Source organism: Lycium barbarum, chromosome 4 (assembly GCF_019175385.1).
Source record: "Lycium barbarum isolate Lr01 chromosome 4, ASM1917538v2, whole genome shotgun sequence".
In the NCBI taxonomy this organism is placed as follows: domain Eukaryota; kingdom Viridiplantae; phylum Streptophyta; class Magnoliopsida; order Solanales; family Solanaceae; genus Lycium; species Lycium barbarum.
The window spans coordinates 25,067,694-25,085,285 of NC_083340.1; the positions used below are offsets into that span (position 1 = coordinate 25,067,694).

At 35.1% G+C, this 17,592-nt stretch overlaps 2 protein-coding genes across 2 annotated transcripts; both read left to right on the plus strand.

Moving 5' to 3' along the window:
* The first annotated feature begins 506 nt into the window (after positions 1–506).
* LOC132637315 (uncharacterized) lies at positions 507–1,868 on the plus strand. The gene is made up of 4 exons (XM_060354425.1): positions 507–1,001; positions 1,104–1,136; positions 1,197–1,243; positions 1,436–1,868. Exons 1-4 carry the CDS (start codon positions 507–509, stop codon positions 1,866–1,868), a joined length of 1,008 nt encoding a protein of 335 aa, XP_060210408.1.
* A 9,900-nt stretch (positions 1,869–11,768) lies between these two features.
* On the plus strand, positions 11,769–17,018 carry LOC132635617 (uncharacterized). Its single transcript, XM_060352076.1, has 7 exons — positions 11,769–11,922; positions 14,661–14,730; positions 14,837–14,925; positions 15,026–15,106; positions 15,925–16,029; positions 16,130–16,183; positions 16,499–17,018. The coding sequence occupies exons 1-7, from the start codon at positions 11,872–11,874 to the stop codon at positions 16,706–16,708; spliced, it is 660 nt and encodes a 219-aa protein (XP_060208059.1). The 5' UTR covers positions 11,769–11,871; the 3' UTR covers positions 16,709–17,018.
* Positions 17,019–17,592: the final 574 nt, after the last annotated feature.

Below are 17,592 nucleotides of genomic sequence, written 5' to 3' on the forward strand. Positions count from 1 at the left end.
ATAAAACTATTTGCTGTTGCGAATAATGAATTGTCTATTGATGTTGAGAACATAATGGTTAATGGTGCAGCTACAAATTGTATCTCACATGGTACTGATAGTGGTAATAATGATGGGTCTGATGAATCTGATTATGATAGTGAACAGATAGAGGCTTTTGCAAAAGAAATAAATAGAACAATCAATGAAAAGTTGTCTAATTATAAGGACTAACACAAATTCATGACATTCAAAGATATAGATGAGGCTAGGAGATACATGTGCTTGTATGCATTGTGCCATGGTTATAATTTTACTTTGAACAAAAGTGATCCATTAAGGGTTAGGAATGCAACTTTGTGTGTCTAATTTCTGGTGAAAAAAATGTTGCTGGCGTTAGTGTGAAAACACTAAAAGGAGAACATAAGTGTGAATCTTCCTTTGAAAACCATAGTGTTAAGGCAACCACAACTGCATACTACTTCAAGTAAAAGGTGCAAGGTAACCCTAAATATAAGATTAAAGATATGAGAGTTGATCTTAAAACAGCTTTTAACATTAATGCTTCCTTTGGTAAGGCTAAGAGAGCCAAAAGAATGATTTTGGAAGATTTGGAAGGTAGTTTCATTGATGATTATAAAAAGCTTGTTGGATGTGCAAATGCCTTGAAGGAGAGTAATCGGCCTGGAAGTGATATCATTCTCAAGGTTTCAAAAGCTGCACTTGCTGAAGGCAAAAGAAGATTTTTGAGAATGTACATTTGTTTTGATGCTCTGAAGAAGGGGTTTAGGGCAGGACTAAGACCCTTTATTGGCTTGGATGGGACCTTTTTGAAAGGTAAAGCCAAAGGTCAAATATTAACTGTTGTTGCTCAAGACTCAATGAATCACTTTTATTACATTGCTTGGGCTGTTGTGGACAAAGAAACAAAAGCTACTTGGCTTTGGCTCTTGGCATTGCTTGGGAAGTCTTTAAACCTCAACAATGGAGAAGGGATCACATTAATCTCAGACATGCAAAAGGTAAATATTTATTTTATATTTTTCTTTTACATATTAATGACTGAAACAGTGACTGTTTTGCTGAGAAGTGAACTGCTTTAATTCTCTGTTTCGGTTGAACAGTGCACTGTTTCGGCTGAACAGTGCACTGTTTCAGTTCAGTGTTGTAATTTTATATGTGACTTAATCCTTTTTTTAATTGTGATTCTTTATTAGGGACTAATTGGAGCAGTCCAACAAGCTCTACCTGCTGCTTTGCATAGGTTTTGTGTGAAACACATAGAAGCTAACTGGAGAACTAAAGGGAAGAGAACCAAATAAATGACTAAGGTTCTTTGGTGGTGTGCATGGAGCACCTATAGAGAGGAGTTGGATGATCATCTGAAGACATAGGGTGATTTTTCAGAAGAAGCCAAAGACCACTTGTTGGACTACCCAATAAAAACTTGGTGTAGGACTTTCTTTGACACAGTTTGCAAGAATCAGAAGGTGGATAACAACTTGGTTGAATCATTCAACTCCTGGATATTAGTGCCTAGACACAAAGCTATCATTGGGATGCTTGAAGAAATAAGAGCAAAGGTGATGGAAATGGTGAGCAACAATGAAGAAGAGGTGTTGACTTGGGCTACTGAATGGAGTCCAGAATCTATAGATATGTATAATGAATTTCAAGAAATTGCTAATAGGTGTACGTTACATTTCAATGGTTATTATCGGTATGAGGTAAGTGAAGGGAATGACAAGCACATCGTCAATTTGTCTACTAAGAAGTGCATTTGCAGGGTGTGGGACCTCACTGGAATCCCATGTCCCCATGCAATCAAGGCATTGCATTACAAGAAGCTTGATCCCTTGAAGGAGATCCACTGGTTGTACTCAAAATAAGCATATCTCTTGACTTATCATCACAAGTTACAACTAGTTCCAGAGCCAAAGTTCTGGAAAATAAATCTAACAGAAGCAATGGAACCACCTCTCTTGGTAAACATGGCTGGCAGACCTAGAAAGAAATGAAAAAGAGACAAAAATGAAGCACTTATGAGGCAAACTGGGTGGGTTGCACCAAGGGAAGAAAGAGCTATGACATGTTCAACTTGTGGACTTATTGGACATAATGCTAAGGGTTGTGAAAAGGTAACCTTTATGTTTAAATTAGTAGTCAATTGTTTTAGAATATGATGTGATTTTTTAAATACTTTAATTTTTTTTCTTCTTTTATCAGTTGGACAAAATGAGTGGTAAAGGCATTTCTAAGAGTGGCCAGTTGAAGGTTAAGAAGGACAAGCAGCCAATGAAAAGACCAAGCAAGAACAAACAACCAATGAAGAGGCCAAGCAAGGACAAGCAACCAATGAACAGGCAAATGAGACTAGTCGATGAAGAAGTTGTAGATGAAAGACCTCCTAGATTCCTAGATGTTGCAAAAGTGGATGACTTTCCCTTGTCAGCTCCACAACCTAGTCAAAACAGTCCATCAAGTCAAGCTACACAAGGTGTGTTTATGCCAACTCCAAGGGTTCAAACACGTCAGTCCATATTTGATCCATCCCCAACAATCATGATTTTGAATATCCTGGACTTGAACTTGAAGAAGATCTACCTTTGAGGCCAAGAGGTGTGTCAGTGTTGAAGTCTAGACTCTAACAAAGACAGAAGCAACCCATAATAACTGGATCAAGACAAATCAACTTCATTGGTGATGCTAGAGGTTTAAGCAAACCAAGTGAGTTGTATGCACCAAAAGGTCTCTCGTCAAATGGTAATGTATTTGTTACTGGAAGACAGTTGGAGCAGATAGGAGTAGAGAAAATTAAGGCAAGGAAGTGTAATGGCAAGGCACAACAGTGAAGGAGTGATGTACCAACTGAAACTTGGTGTATTTTTGTGAGAACTTTAAAACTTTCATTGATGTAATTAAGTGTTGTTGATGGCATAAACTTATGTTGCATGGCTCAGTAGTTGATTGTAGCAGTGGGATGTCCTTTTATCACTTTTTGTTGCATCTTTTTGGGGTTATAACATGACATCCCTTATGTAATGAACAAACTTTTAGATTTTTTGATATGGTTCAAGTATACTATTGATTTGTTTGGTTTAGCGTCCTATTTTAATTTGGTTCAGTTGGTGTTCAGCACATTGTCAATTTGAGTGTTTTTTTAGTGTCATGATGTGTGTGAGAAAGCTCAAGCTAATGTGATATTGATGAGGCAGCTTTGTGTGCAAAATGTGATATTGAAGTTCATTCTGCTAATAATTTGGCTAAGCACCAGAGGCTTCATCTTATTTTTGTATGTGCCAAGGAGCAACGCAACTTATCGTTCCATATAACATATACATGACTAAAAGATGGCATAGTACTTTTTACATCTTATCAGTTTCTTAAACACATCCTATGCTACATAAACCCAACTGTTATGTGGGTTATACATATATATGCCAAGACTTGCTTTACTTTCTTGCCACTACCATGTTCTACAAACATACGAGGTAATGTTCAGGCAAAAAACATAAGCTGCACTAGGCATTGAAAGAGTCCATATGCATTAAAATTGAAAAGTTCAAAAAAGGGAAATAAGTGAAAAGTTCAACGAAACCATATGCATTAAAATTGAAAGAGTTCCACATCCATACATTATAAACAACGACCTTACAAACATTACATCCAAATTACTACATTCACTACACCTCCAAGATAAAACAAGAGAAAACAACCATTGGTTCTTCTACTATTACACATACATATTAGCTTCATCAAAAACTAACAACTAACATTACATCTCGAATTCACTTTGTCATCAATGCGACCAAAATCCCAACAAAAATATCCCATGCAATCATAAGGTTGAATTTCACCTTAGGATACTTCTCCCCAAAATGTCCTAGCTTTGTTCGTTTCCAACTCATTAGTAGCATCCAAGGTAGCAACCACTTCCGACAAATAAACCCTTTCATTCTTCAAATTGTCACTTCCACTCTTCAAATTGACCATTTCAATCTTCAAATTTTCCTTTTCAATCTTCAAATTGTCCCGTTCAATCTTGACGTCTTTCAACAACTCCTCTAAATTTCGTATGTAAGTTTTCTCCGGGAAAGCTTGGTCTTCCCATTCCCAATATCCGCATGAGCAATGCTGGCGACAACAATCAAAATTAGATTAGCAACAATATAAAAACATAAAAAGAGATTAATTGATTAATCGATTTAAAATCAATTCACCGAAACTGTAAAAAAAAGGAACTTTTAAATGGACATCAAGTAAAGAAACACAAAATAGAAATAGATGAAGGTGTAGAAATAGAAATTTGACACAATTGAATTCAAAGAGATAGCCTTGTAATAGGGCAAATGGCGGAACCCTAAATCAGTAACCTTTTACCCTATCAGTGTTTTCACCACATATTTACAAGATTTAACAAAAAATAAGCACCATTAATCGAATAATAACTCAGGAACCATTTAGGAAAAACCCTAACTCATCAAAACTTCAAAAACTTGCAACAAATGAAGAGAAATACACTTATAGAAGGTGGGTAGTTAAGAATCATACCTTGTAATAGGACAAATGGAGGAACCCTAATAGAAAGAGATGGAACCGTCACTTTCTCTCTCTAACGTTCTCTCTCTCTCTGTAAAGTTGGGGAAGAGTATGAACATTAAATCAAGTTTGGTGGCATAAGGTGGTGTTATATTATTTGGTTCGAGTTATGTTTGGGTGGGTCAAAAAATGGTTTTTTGGGAAAATGGATAGTTCTGTTAACTGAGGGGTAGTTTGAAAACTTTCATAACGGTAAGGGTATTTTTGACCCATTTTTATAACAAGGGGCATTTTTAGCCCTTTTCCTAAAGTAAAGGGATATTTTTGACCCTTTTCCCAACATATAATTATGAAAGTACATAGATAAAATATGCAAACCCAAATGAGCTTGAAACAGAGGCAAACAAATTGGGCTAAGTACAGTCACACTTAGCAAAATAAACTAAAGTCAACAATTATGAAGGAGGGAGGCGTGGCCCATAATCCAAACAATCAACCCACACTAGTCAACTTGATATATCTCATATACACTGAGTATACTGTCTTCTATACACTCAGTGAATGTCCAGAAAGTGAGTATACCCTGTATACCCGAGTATATCACTTGGTATATTTTTTTTTTTTAAAAAAAAAAAAAATGAAGAATCAACCCATTAAGAATAAAACAGCCAAGAGAATCACATAAATGGATTTAATATTTCAAAGATTCAAATGGACAGCAACAAACAACGGCAAGACAAGGTAACTGCCCACTTAAAACTAAATGTATATTATACAGGTTTCATGTTGGTAGAATCAGAATATCTTTGAAGTACAAAACTGGACAACACAATTTAAACCAAGTAAAAAGAGGAAATTTAGAACATGAGCATACATGTTTGCTTATCCATTTGATATTTAAAAGGGATCCCATAAGTTTTATTCTTATATAGGGGAACCCCAACAACTTAGAAGGAGGATGACAAGATGAGTTTAACTAGAAAATCAAAGCTTGTCCACTCCCTTGTGAGTCGTAGTTAAGACACACCAATGCTTTGAATAAATCCCCAAGGGGTACCTTCATTATCAACCCCCAGTATTACAGAACCAACACATAATGCCACAACACCAACTCAAACTTCATAGTTCAGAAAAAAGCAATACATGAGGCCAAGTACAATAAACATTAAGCTATGTAGAAAAAGCTGGTCCCCTATCAATATTTTAACCTATTCCCAATATATATTTTTCATGAAATGGTATTTGCAGGTTGATAACAGAATGTTTAAGTCTACAAGCTAAGTCCTCAAAACAGAAACATGGTTTAGAGAAGAAAAAGAAAAAAGAACAAAGGGGGAAAGCAGATTGAGTCACTTGAACAGATTTAAATGGGAATTCATGGACAAAGAGACATGTATCTACAAACCACAGTGTTCAAGAGTTAAGAAAAAAGGTCAAGTAGATAGTTTTATTTCATTCAGATTTCCATTTATAGACTTAAGACATTATTGATGTGTGACAATTATCATCAGAGTTGTCAAAACATTTATAGGCATGGGGTAGACTCAATAATACATGAATGTAAATACTTACAGGTCAAAAGACATAAACAGGTTGAATGAAAAAACCATGTACCAACTAGGCATATAGCTAACTTAATTAGGGCAAGTTTGATAAAATTTGGCTAAATCATCAGTTAATTATATTAACAGATCTAAAGTTCAAATTTAGATCCTCCCATTTAGACTAACACATGCCTATTTAGACTTCAACTAACATATGAGAGATCTTTAGTAACGTTTTATACTAAATCTAAACTCTTTTTAAACCCCTATTTCACTGCCTATACCTTGACATAATCAAACTGATTCACATGTGCTTTCTCATAATCTTAAGCTAAGAGAAAAGGTTCGGTCATATTATAACAACAATCAGACAACATTAACTTGGCCTAAATTGGAGTACACAGCTTAATAACCACTTAGTGTTCAAACAAAACATAAACCCATCAAGCAGTTACTTCACATGATCTTAAGTGTGTATTTAAACTAGGCAAAGCAGAGTAAGAGCACAAAGCAAGTCGAAATTATCCCGGGATTATAATCCCGGGACTAATTTATCCCATCTATTGGGATTATTTTATACCATCTAAAAGATGGTATAAAATAATCCCAGTATAAGTGGGATAAGAAGGTATAAGCTGGGATATCCAGCACTAATTTTTGTACCATGTTTGGTACAAGGTATAAATTTATCCTGGGACTAACTTATACCTTCTACCAAACATGATATAAAAATTAGTGTTGGATATCCCAACTTATACCTTCTACCAAACGACCCCTTAGTGTCTGTTTGGTATGAAATGAAGAGAGGAGGGGTATTAACCCTCTCTTTAATGGATAGTTGGGCAAGGTCAGGTCCCTTTTGGGCCTGGACTCAGCTGACACAAAAATAATAAGGGGCAGCCCATATATATGTGTGTGTATGTGATATACATGTGTGTATACATATACACATGTATATAGTCGTATACATATGTATATATTGAGGGTTGTATATGCAGATTTTGACAAATAGTCATATTAAAGAAACGACTTTAAATTGGACATCTAAAATATGGCCACTTTTAAACTAATTAGACAAGAATCAAATTGTAAAAATGACCTTAATCAAGTTAAGTCATGAAATTGGCTATTTCAATCGTAGCAGCAACTGGACTAAAAACACTTAAAGGTCAATTTTGCAATTATGACCTTAATTAATCTAAACCAAAGAATTTTGGCTATTTCAATTAAGGCCGGAATTAGACTAATCATTGATTATTTCAACTGTAGCCGTAATTAAACACATAATAAGCAAATTTAAAAATATAACCATAATTAATTGTTTAAATTAATTATGATTAATTTGAGAATTGTCAATGTGATTTGTTTATGCAGAAATTAAAGTTGAGGGGCAAAATGATTATTTATTTTAATTAATCAATTTCCTTGAGTTAAATGGAGTAAAATACTTTCTAATTTGGTAAACTAATTAAACAAGGTAATTGTTATAATGCTTTTGATTTTAGCAAGTATCATAATTGTTGCAATAATATGTAAATTAATTTCCAGATGATTTATAATATTTACAAAATTTATTTTACCAAATGTAAAATATTATCTAAATAATTTATAAAATCATTTTGGCTTCTAAAAATACATATTTCACTTTGTTTAATACCCAAGGATCTGGGTGATTAAAATAAATTATGAGAGATAAAAAATTAGGTGTCACAAATATTGAGTTTGAACATTCCATTTATAGCATAGCCTTTTCCAACAAATATGCAATTTTTAGACAGTATAAATTTATCTGCCTGAAAAATCATTCTAAAACCATGCTTCGAAAGAAGCGTACCTGACACCAAGTTCTTCCGAATATCAGGAACATGCAATACGTCCATCAGCGTGACTATCTTTCCGGAAGTAAACTTCAGTTCAACAGTTTCTTTTCCCACAACCTAAGCAGAGGACGAGTTTCCCATATACAAAACTTTATTGTTCCCCACTAATTTGTAGGACTTGAAAGCATTTCGAACACCTGATACATGACGAGTTGCGCCAGTGTCTATCTACCATTCCACTTCATTTCCTGCTACAAATGCTTCTGTAACCATTGCTACAAATTCATCTTTTCCATGGTTATTTGCCTTTTCTTTCTTCTTTTCAGCTTTAAGAATTTTACAATCACGCCCATAGTGACCAAATTTGTGACAATGGTAACATTCATTCGGCTTAGAATTGATACTAGTAAGCTTGAAATTTGTAGAATTGGCACTAGTACGCTTGAAATTTGTACTTCTTTTGCCTTTGGAATTTTCTTATTAACAGATTCCTTCTTGGTTAATTTTTCTTCAACCACATGAGCTTTCATGACGGGTTCCTTCAAAATATTATCGTCACGATATCGAGTCTCTTGTTCAATTTGCAACTGCTGCAAAAATTGCTCAAGAGTCAAATCTTCCTTCTTATGTAATAGTTTGCTTCTGTGTTCTTTCCAAGAGGAAGGGAGTTTCGAGACAATAGCACCAACATGAAAAATTTCATCACGAGCAATGCCAAAGATAGCAACTTTATTAGCTATATGTTGGAATTCTTGCACTTGTTCAGTGATTGACTTCTCATCAACCATTTTGAACTCCATATAGTTTGAAACAAGAAATTTCTTTGAACTGCCTCTTCCGCCAAATAGATATATTGGAGAGTGTCCCAAATATCCTTAGCAAATTTGCACCTGGTATAATATTGATCATAAAATTTGTTGGACATTCCTCCAAAAATATAATTCTTACATAAATAATCATCATCTTTCCACTTGGCAATTTGTTCTTTAATCAAAGTAGCCTCGTCAGTTGCTACCTCAGAACCAGGAGCATTAGGCGAAGGTTGTTCAAGAACATATGCCAACTTCAATCATCTTAAAAAGAATTCCATCTTTCCATGCCATCTAGGAAATCTTTGTCATCGAATATTTAAAAATAAGAATTAGGCAAGGATGGAACACCATTCAATATTGATGTAGTAGCCATAGAGACAACTATCTTCAAATTGTTAGAACAAGGATGATAATAATATAAGAAATCCAAAATAAACTTGCTTGGCTTAGAGGCACGTTAAGACATTTCTTGAAGATAGTTGGAGTCTCTCCCACGAGCAAACGGAAGAATAAATAACAACTCTATCTTCGGGATTCAACTTAGCCACAACAAGTAGCATTCAAGAAAGTTGCTCTTCTATTCTTGAATTGGTGATTTCACCTTTTGATCAATGTCTCTCTAATGTTTTTAGGGGAAATTGTTTTGTTGAAGTGCTTACCTCTTTCAAAAGAAGGAAACAATATTTGTAGGATAAAAATTACATAACATAAAAGTTTTCATTAAATAGAATTTATAACAGGTTCATGAATTTTTCTTAAAATACATGTAACTTTCAAGAAACTAAAACGTAAAATACTAAATGAAGAATTTCAAATTCACATTCATTTAGTTTTGAAAACTTTTATCAGATAAAGTGTTTCAAAATTAATTGGAACATTAATCTTAACAACTATTACATCCTCAGTTCTGTGTTGCTGTTGGAAGATCTTAGCATTTCTCTCCTGCCAGAGATGATAGAATGCCCCTGCTCATGTCATTCTATAAATCACTGCAGTACTACTTCTTCCTTTGCACTGTGTTACTGCCCAATCCACTTCTTGTTGCCATGCCATAGGTTGTCTAAGAATTCCTTGCCATTTCAGTAGTCCTTAACGCTCAAGGAATAGATGAGCTACTGTCTCAGGTGCTCCATCACAGAGAGGGCACTTTGCATCATCAATAACACCCCACTTAGCCAGCCTTGTTCTAGTTTGCAATCTATCACAAAGGGTCAGCCTAAGTATAAATATCCACCTTGGTGATTCCATGTTGTTACATACCAGTCTCCTCTAAGCTACCTCAGGGTAGTACCTCTGAGTAGTTTGTAGATTTTCTAGATAGAGAATGATTCTATTTGATTAATGTCCTCCTGATACTCAACCTCCAATTGACACTCATTTGCTTTCAAAATCATCCTTATTACCCATGAAGATGTATTAGCCTCGACCTCCCAAATTACACTCTCTTTGCCATAATGCACATGAACCTATTTAACCCATATCTTATCATTCTTAGTGCACAAATTCCATAGTAACTTGCATATGGCAGCCCTATTCCAAGTCAAAATGTCTTGTATATTCAGCCCTCTTGCTGATTGAGGACAACATAACTTACTCCATGCAATTAGGGCTCTTTTTGACATTTCAGTTTCACCTGACCATAAGAACCTCCTGTAGATAACTTCTATCATTTGTGTAATCTTTTTAGATAGTAAAAGAATCCGAGTCCAGAATGTTTGAATAGAAAAGAGTACACTCTTAAGTTGTACTACATGCATAAGACAAAAATTTGTTGTCCATGTCAGAAAGTTGGTTATACTAATAAAGAAATCTCCACTCGGATTTCGCTAACATAATGGAAAAACATGTGTCAAAAGAATTCAAGCAAAAAAGTAAAATAATAATGAACTCATTTTGTTCCATGCATATATTTGAAAAGTAAATTGGAAGTTTTGAGATCAAGAGTACACATTTTCTTCACCTCTCCAATGTCACTCTTTTTTTTTTTCTTTTGGTTTTTTAGTTTTAACCATCTAATATGATATTTGGTATTATTGGCGTTGTTAGCTAATATTGAATCAGGTTGCATTGAATGTATTAAAAGAGAAAATTTTCCGACAGACATTTGATTAAGAACAGAGACTATGATGCGTATAGCATATAACAAATAACTCAACAATTTAACATGACGCATATATACATAAAATTCATTACATTTTTTAGGAAATATTAAATTTTGACCCGTGATTTCAACAAAAGAGTAAGAGATTTAGTGGTAAAAATTTAAAGATTAAATCCACCAAATTTAAATATAGAATACGTCTCTAGATGAAAGATCCCGTCCCTTGAGACAAATTCACAAATAACCTATTCAACCGTTGTAGTTGAAAAATAACCATCACCCTAGAGTTTCAAATTCTATTATAACATCTCAAAATTCACTGGTACAATTTGAAACTCCAAAACATTAGTCATGTTTTACGAATAAGGTTGAAAAGTAGTCAGTGAGCGCTATTTCTATTTTTTAATTTAATATGAAAGGATATTTTAATTCATTTTTTGCGCGGATTGCCCTTCATCTGAACTGGTCTTTAATTTTTGCCCCTCAAATCACTGATCTTTAGTTTTTGCCTCTACTTCTTATTTAATAAAAAAATATGGGCCAAAGTACCCTTATTCATTGGTCTATGAAACCAAAATTCGGGTTTGAACCCCAACAAAGTTAAAAAAGAAAAAAATTGCAAAACAAGATTTTCATAGAAAGTATGCTTATTCGGGGTAAAGTTATGTCTTAAGGTATCCTACTGTGTAGTGTTGTAGGATATTACATAATTATGATTTAAGGCATAACTTTTGCCCGAATAAGCATAATTTGCTATGAAATATTATATTTTTCTCAAATATGCATAATTTGTTATGAAACCTTTCCCTACAAAATTATTATTTATTTTGACTCTGCTAGGTCGAACCCAGAATTTCAGAGATATTTTCAGTCACTTTTTTATTATTTAAAGTGACGAAAGACAAAATTAAAGACCACCCCAAAATAGGTCATTCGGAATGACCCATTTTGATATGAAAACTATAAATGGGCTGGGTCGGGTTTAGGTCCGACAAATTCGGATCGAGGCAAGTCGGCAAATGCTTTTTCCCTATAAGTTTGCGTGTGATTCAAAGTAAAGAAAGCATTCAAAAGTAATGGCCATCACACAAAGACCTGCCGATATTGGCAAATCAACAGAACATAAGGTATGACAAAGTTCTCTTTTTACGTGAACAACCCTATGTTTCTTTTTTGTTTATTCATTAATGTTGTTGGTTTCTTTTGTTTATATCTTTTGTAATAATAATAATAAGATTTTGGTAAAGGGTTTTTCTGTTACAGTAACATTGGCCTGAGTGAAGCATTGGCGGAATAGTTTAACTGGTGGAAGCCAAGAAATTTCAGGTTTTAATACATGTTGTGTTACGTTAATATAAATATTAGTCTTACTGCTTAGACAGAAAGGAAAAAAAGGTTTTACAGGGTTAAAGATGGACTAATAATATAGGTTTAGAATTTACAATAACATCATTGAATTTGGAAAAAAGAATCTCAAAAGAATAGTATAATGCTGTAAGTCATGACTGATAGAGTAAAGCAATCGCCTTGGACACCGATCCAAGGAAGTTACTTTTTGATATAAAAACAGAATTGAGAGAGAAAATTGTGTATAGGAGAAAAGGAGAATGAAATAAAACGTCTATCAAGAACACGCTTAATATAGGCACACAAGAATGGAAACAAGAAACCGAGGATGCACCATGTCAATTTCACCTAAGGGATGGATCCCAAGTTTTAGAGAAACCAGAAAATATGCTAGGAAGCACAACAACAACAAGAGTTGGGAATCTGCCGATGAAGAGCAAAGGAATTCCTATAGTAACGAGCTATTGATTAATGCAGATACTGTTGTTTGGTTGTGTTAAGGCTTTGTTTGATGTTTTGGGATTAATAGTAGATGTTTGTTGGAGGTAGTATGGAACATCTATTTGACTGTTATCTTTCGGCTAAACTAGTTAATTGCTTAAATCAACGACGTCACCTCTTGCAAATTATGATTATTTAGCCAAAAAAGGACTATTTGCAGCAAATGTCCATTATATAACTCGAGCCGTCTCTTGTTGTTGTTCCCGGACTAGCCATCTGTTCCTTCTCCTTCCCCCGGTCAAGTGAGATCAGATTTTTAGAACGAAGTGAAATGATAGGAAGAGAAGACTATTGGCGGGAAATCCCTATTGCTATAGAAAGACGCCTTGTATCCCATAGAAAGATGCCTCTCAATCTCCTGAGAAATAAACAATCGCAGTGTATTATCACCTTCTTATAACAGTCTAGTAACGAATGGAAGTTCAATTTACATAGTACAAAATCTATGATTAACTCTGTAGATTATTACATGATTGAAGTGAACTGGTCCTCTTTAATGCCTCTTTGCTCCGTTTGCTAATTTGATTGCGGGACGATAACCATCTTTTTACATATTTAATGACTAAGAAACCCTGGCTTCCGAGGTGCGAGCAAGTTGGCTCAGACACCGGGGTTATAAAAAAGAAAAAAGAAACCATGGCTTCTTCATGCATCCTTCGCCTTTATATTTGGTTGAAAGTATTATGCAGAGAGTCAACTTACCAGTTCTCAAAAAAGTATTGTTCAGAGAGCAGCCGTAATTTGCAGTTTTGGACAGGCAGAAAGATGCTATAACAAGTTGACCTAATTTCGCGATTATATAAACTGCTTGTTATTGCTAGTATAATGAGCATTAAGCCATTGGTATTATATATCATTTCATTGAGACTTTGGGGAATAGAGGTTCAGAGGTTCATTGCCCTGTACTTCAACAACTTGAAAACAAGCAATATATTATCCGATCTAAGGCTAATTTCCCAACTCTTTCGAGTTTTGAGGAGCTTATCAACTAGTAATTTCTATATCCAGTAGAAGTATTTTAGGTGCTTCTGTTCTTTCATTACAAAGAGAGTTCACAATTCCATTGCACAAGCTTTTCTGTAAATAGAGAATCCATCTGTTGAAATTCATGATGTCCGAATGAAATCAATCCCACGCTCTTCATGTTTTCCAACAGAAATTTCTATGTTTTCCTGGGATAGTTTGCTTTCTATCCTGCCGAGGGTCAACCGGAAACAACCTCTCTACCCCGCAAAGGTAGGGGTAAGGTCTGCGTACATCCTACCCTCCCCAGACCCCACTTGTGGGATTACACTGGGTATGTTGCTGTTGTAGTTTGCTCTATATCCTCGTGAACCCTTAATTTGGAAAATGCAATTCATTTGCGCAAATTCTGCTTTAGGGTATGCAGTGCACCAATCTATGCATGTCGGTACCCATGTGGCTAATAGTCTAGGTGAACTTTTTACAAAGGGCTTCTGCAGTAGCCCAATAGGTCTTCAGATGTAGCATATGCTTTTATCAGTTTGAGTTTGGTTAGAATATTCCTCTTGGACTGTATTGGCCTGTACAAATACTCTATCTGGTAGCTTATAGGCAGAAACCAGGAAATAAGGTTGATACTTTGGGTTGGTAGTCAGTGGCGGAGCCACATAGATGGTGGTCAGTTGAACACCCTTTGTCGGAAAATTATACTGTGTCTATATCAACAGTATATGTGTATGTAGGTCAAAAATTACTTTTTGTACGTACATATTAAAATCTTGAAAACTCTTTGTGAAATTCCGGGCTTCGCTACTATTGCTAGTTTCTAGTTGGGATCGGAGACTTTCATATCTGATTAGAATGGCGTTATAAGGTCCTAACAAAACAAGGAAATGTGTGTTCTGTTTATTCTCAAAATCTAACTACTAAATTACTAAATAGGTCCTCGATTAGACTCCCTTTCTGATTTCTGATCTGATATAGTGAAATGCAATTGAGTTAGAATGTGGTCCCGTAACTCTTTTATTGGAACAATGTCTTTTTTCCTCTTCAGGCAGTGGGAGTGTCCGAAGTCAAAAAATATTTGGTTGCAGAAGGAGTCCGGCTTGTGAAAAAGTTAAATGGTAGTCTCATATCTTGTCCGTATTGAATTGTTTAATATTTGACATCATTTACACATTGATGCATAAGATTTAACTTCTATTTCAAACTCCTTTTTTTGTGGGTCAGCTCGTAGGGCCAAATTTCAGGGTATTTCTCAGAGAGAACGTATAGCTGCTGATGATGCAGAAAATCTTTCCGGTATTGATGATTCCGAGGTATTTCCAATGCCCAATGGAAGTTGAACTCAATGTCTGTGTTAGTTCTGTGGTTATGGACATCTTGTAATCACAATTTTTAACTTTGGATGTGGCAAAGGTTGTTGGATATCTCAACAACACGAAGGAGATTCATTACAAGAAGATTATATGGGAAAAGATGAATAAAGAGGTTGCAAAGGTATTGCCTTCTTCCATCTATACTCTTCTACGTGATTGTTTAACTCTAGAGAATTTTGGCTGAAGTAATTGGCACTTCTCTTAGAAAGTGAATCCCTTTCTGCTTGTCCAAGTCCGGTTTATCAGATAGACAATAGAGTATCTTCTGTGTTCCTTGTGGTGTCATGACATATTAGTTAATACATATGCATTACCCTCGTTATGTTGCTTCCTTCTGGTTGTCTTCCATTTTCCCCTCTCCCTCACTCCCACCCCTCTTCTGGTTGTTTGATTAGACTTGTTCCTATGTTAGATTCCTCTCTTACTGTCAAAGGATTTATGTCCACAATGAAGACTGGAAGTTTTACAAATGCCTCTAAAACCGCTTTTAGCAGCTGTAGATAAAATAATATGTGAATATTGCTGCTGATCTCTTCCTCCCACTGAGAGATAACTAAAAGGTGCTTTAGTAGCCTAAAATTACGTTGCTGACAGTTTACTCACATACAGTGATGACATGTTATGATCCATGACTTCGCCTTCTCCGCTCCATTTTTCATTAGACAAACCTAAATTCATGATAGGAATCGGCATCTAATGAACTCAGTGGTTCCAGTGTAAATGAAAGAGTAAGAAAACGGAATGGCATTGTAATGAGATCTTTCAATGCAGAGATGCCATTTCTTGATCAATGACTTCACTCTGTCCACTCCATTTTTCATTAGATAAGTAGAAGTACTATAGTCTCTGTCTTCTTAAATGTGCGACTCCTCTTTTGATCTACTAATGACCCATCTATTTGAAGTTGTACCACAATTATTCAACTTGCTTCTTTCTCAGGGTGATGATAAGTTACATGCGAAGAAACGAAAACAGGAAATTGGAGGTAAAAAAGATGTCCATGCTAAGAAATCTGCTAAAACAAGGGAAAAAGCAGAGAACAAGGTGCGCATATTCCAACTAAACATCATTTTTGCTCATGATGTGTATTTTGGATGGTAGAATGTGCTGCTGCTTATACTAAATAGAATTGATATATTTGCAGAGAACAAGTTCGAAAATAAATTATAATGCCTTGCAGAAGCTGACTGATGAATTGGTACGCTTTTCTACTGCTCTCTTTTTGTGCTTTAGCTATGAATGTCCAGCAGTGTGCTTAGTCCATGTATTGTTTTTCATAGGATCTGTAAAGCGGATCCAAAAAAGAAGGAAAACAGAAAGAGGGGGGGGGGGGGGGGGGGGGGTTGGTCTGCAAAGGGGGAAACTATACTTGTTAACTCCGTTTTGTGTATCTCCACCCTCAACCTAGATGACAGAATGTACTCCTGGGCTAATAAAGAAACTTTACTAATTTCATTTCAGCTATTTTTCTAGCAGGTTTTGCACTTACATGGTTCTTTGAATTGTGTTGCAGAAGCAAGTTCCTGTAGAGGCAGAGCTAGGAGGACTGCAACCCCCCAAGGCTTGTGCAAATGGTAATTCAGCTGAAAACCTGAAAATTGGGCTCCATGAGCTTGAACAGGAGAATGAGTACGGTGAATATGATGACTCGTTTAGAGACAATGAAGATGATTCATATTATGGAACTGGATACTATTATGAAGATCTTGATGCTGATTATTGAATCTTAAAATTTGTAAAGCATTTTTTTTTTCTGGGATCTTCATGTGATTTTTTGCTTAAAGCTGTAGGATGCGGGAAAAAACGATAGGATAGAAGGGTTGAACAATTGTATGAGCTTTTTAGTTTCGTTTGGGTTTAAATATGCAACATTGACTTGCATTTTACTCTACTCTTGAGGTCAAATCCAAAAATTGCTCCTCTCCATTTTGAGCAAGTGCTTTCTTAAGTGTAAAATAGCCAGTGAAGTGATAGTTTTCCCTTTTATGAACAAATTCAAATTTAAATGCATATGTACTTTTTTTTGTCCCCAATTCTTAATGTCAATCTTATGTTCGAGTATGCTAAACAATTGATTGTGGAAAAGGGTTTTTTGAATTATCTTCAAATGGATGAATTCCCTCTTTTTCAGTCAATCTAATCGGGGAAATTAAAGGATTTGCCCATGAAGTGTCTTTATAGCTTTTACTTAATGGATGGATCTTATCAACGTCCATGAATGATAAATCATAGATCGAACCGCCGAATCGGAAAAATTGAGTGCTATCATAAAGCTTTAGGCCCATACAATTACCTTTGACTTAGAACAATAATAAATATGCCCTTTGATCGCTACATACATTCTTCTCAAGTTCTTTTTGTGAGTCCGGAGCCAAAATGACATATTTTTACAGCAATTAGACCAAAATAGGCTGTCTTTTTTTTTTATACCCAAATGGGTATTTCGTTGATCATTCAACGAAATACCCTAGTTACTGTTCATAGCAGCAACTCTTTTTTTTTTTTTTTTTTTTTAGCTATTTTGTGGATTGTTCCACGAAATAGCTTTTTTTTTTTTTTTTTTTTTTAATTTCGTGAAAAAAATGATTTTTTTTTTTTTACATATCA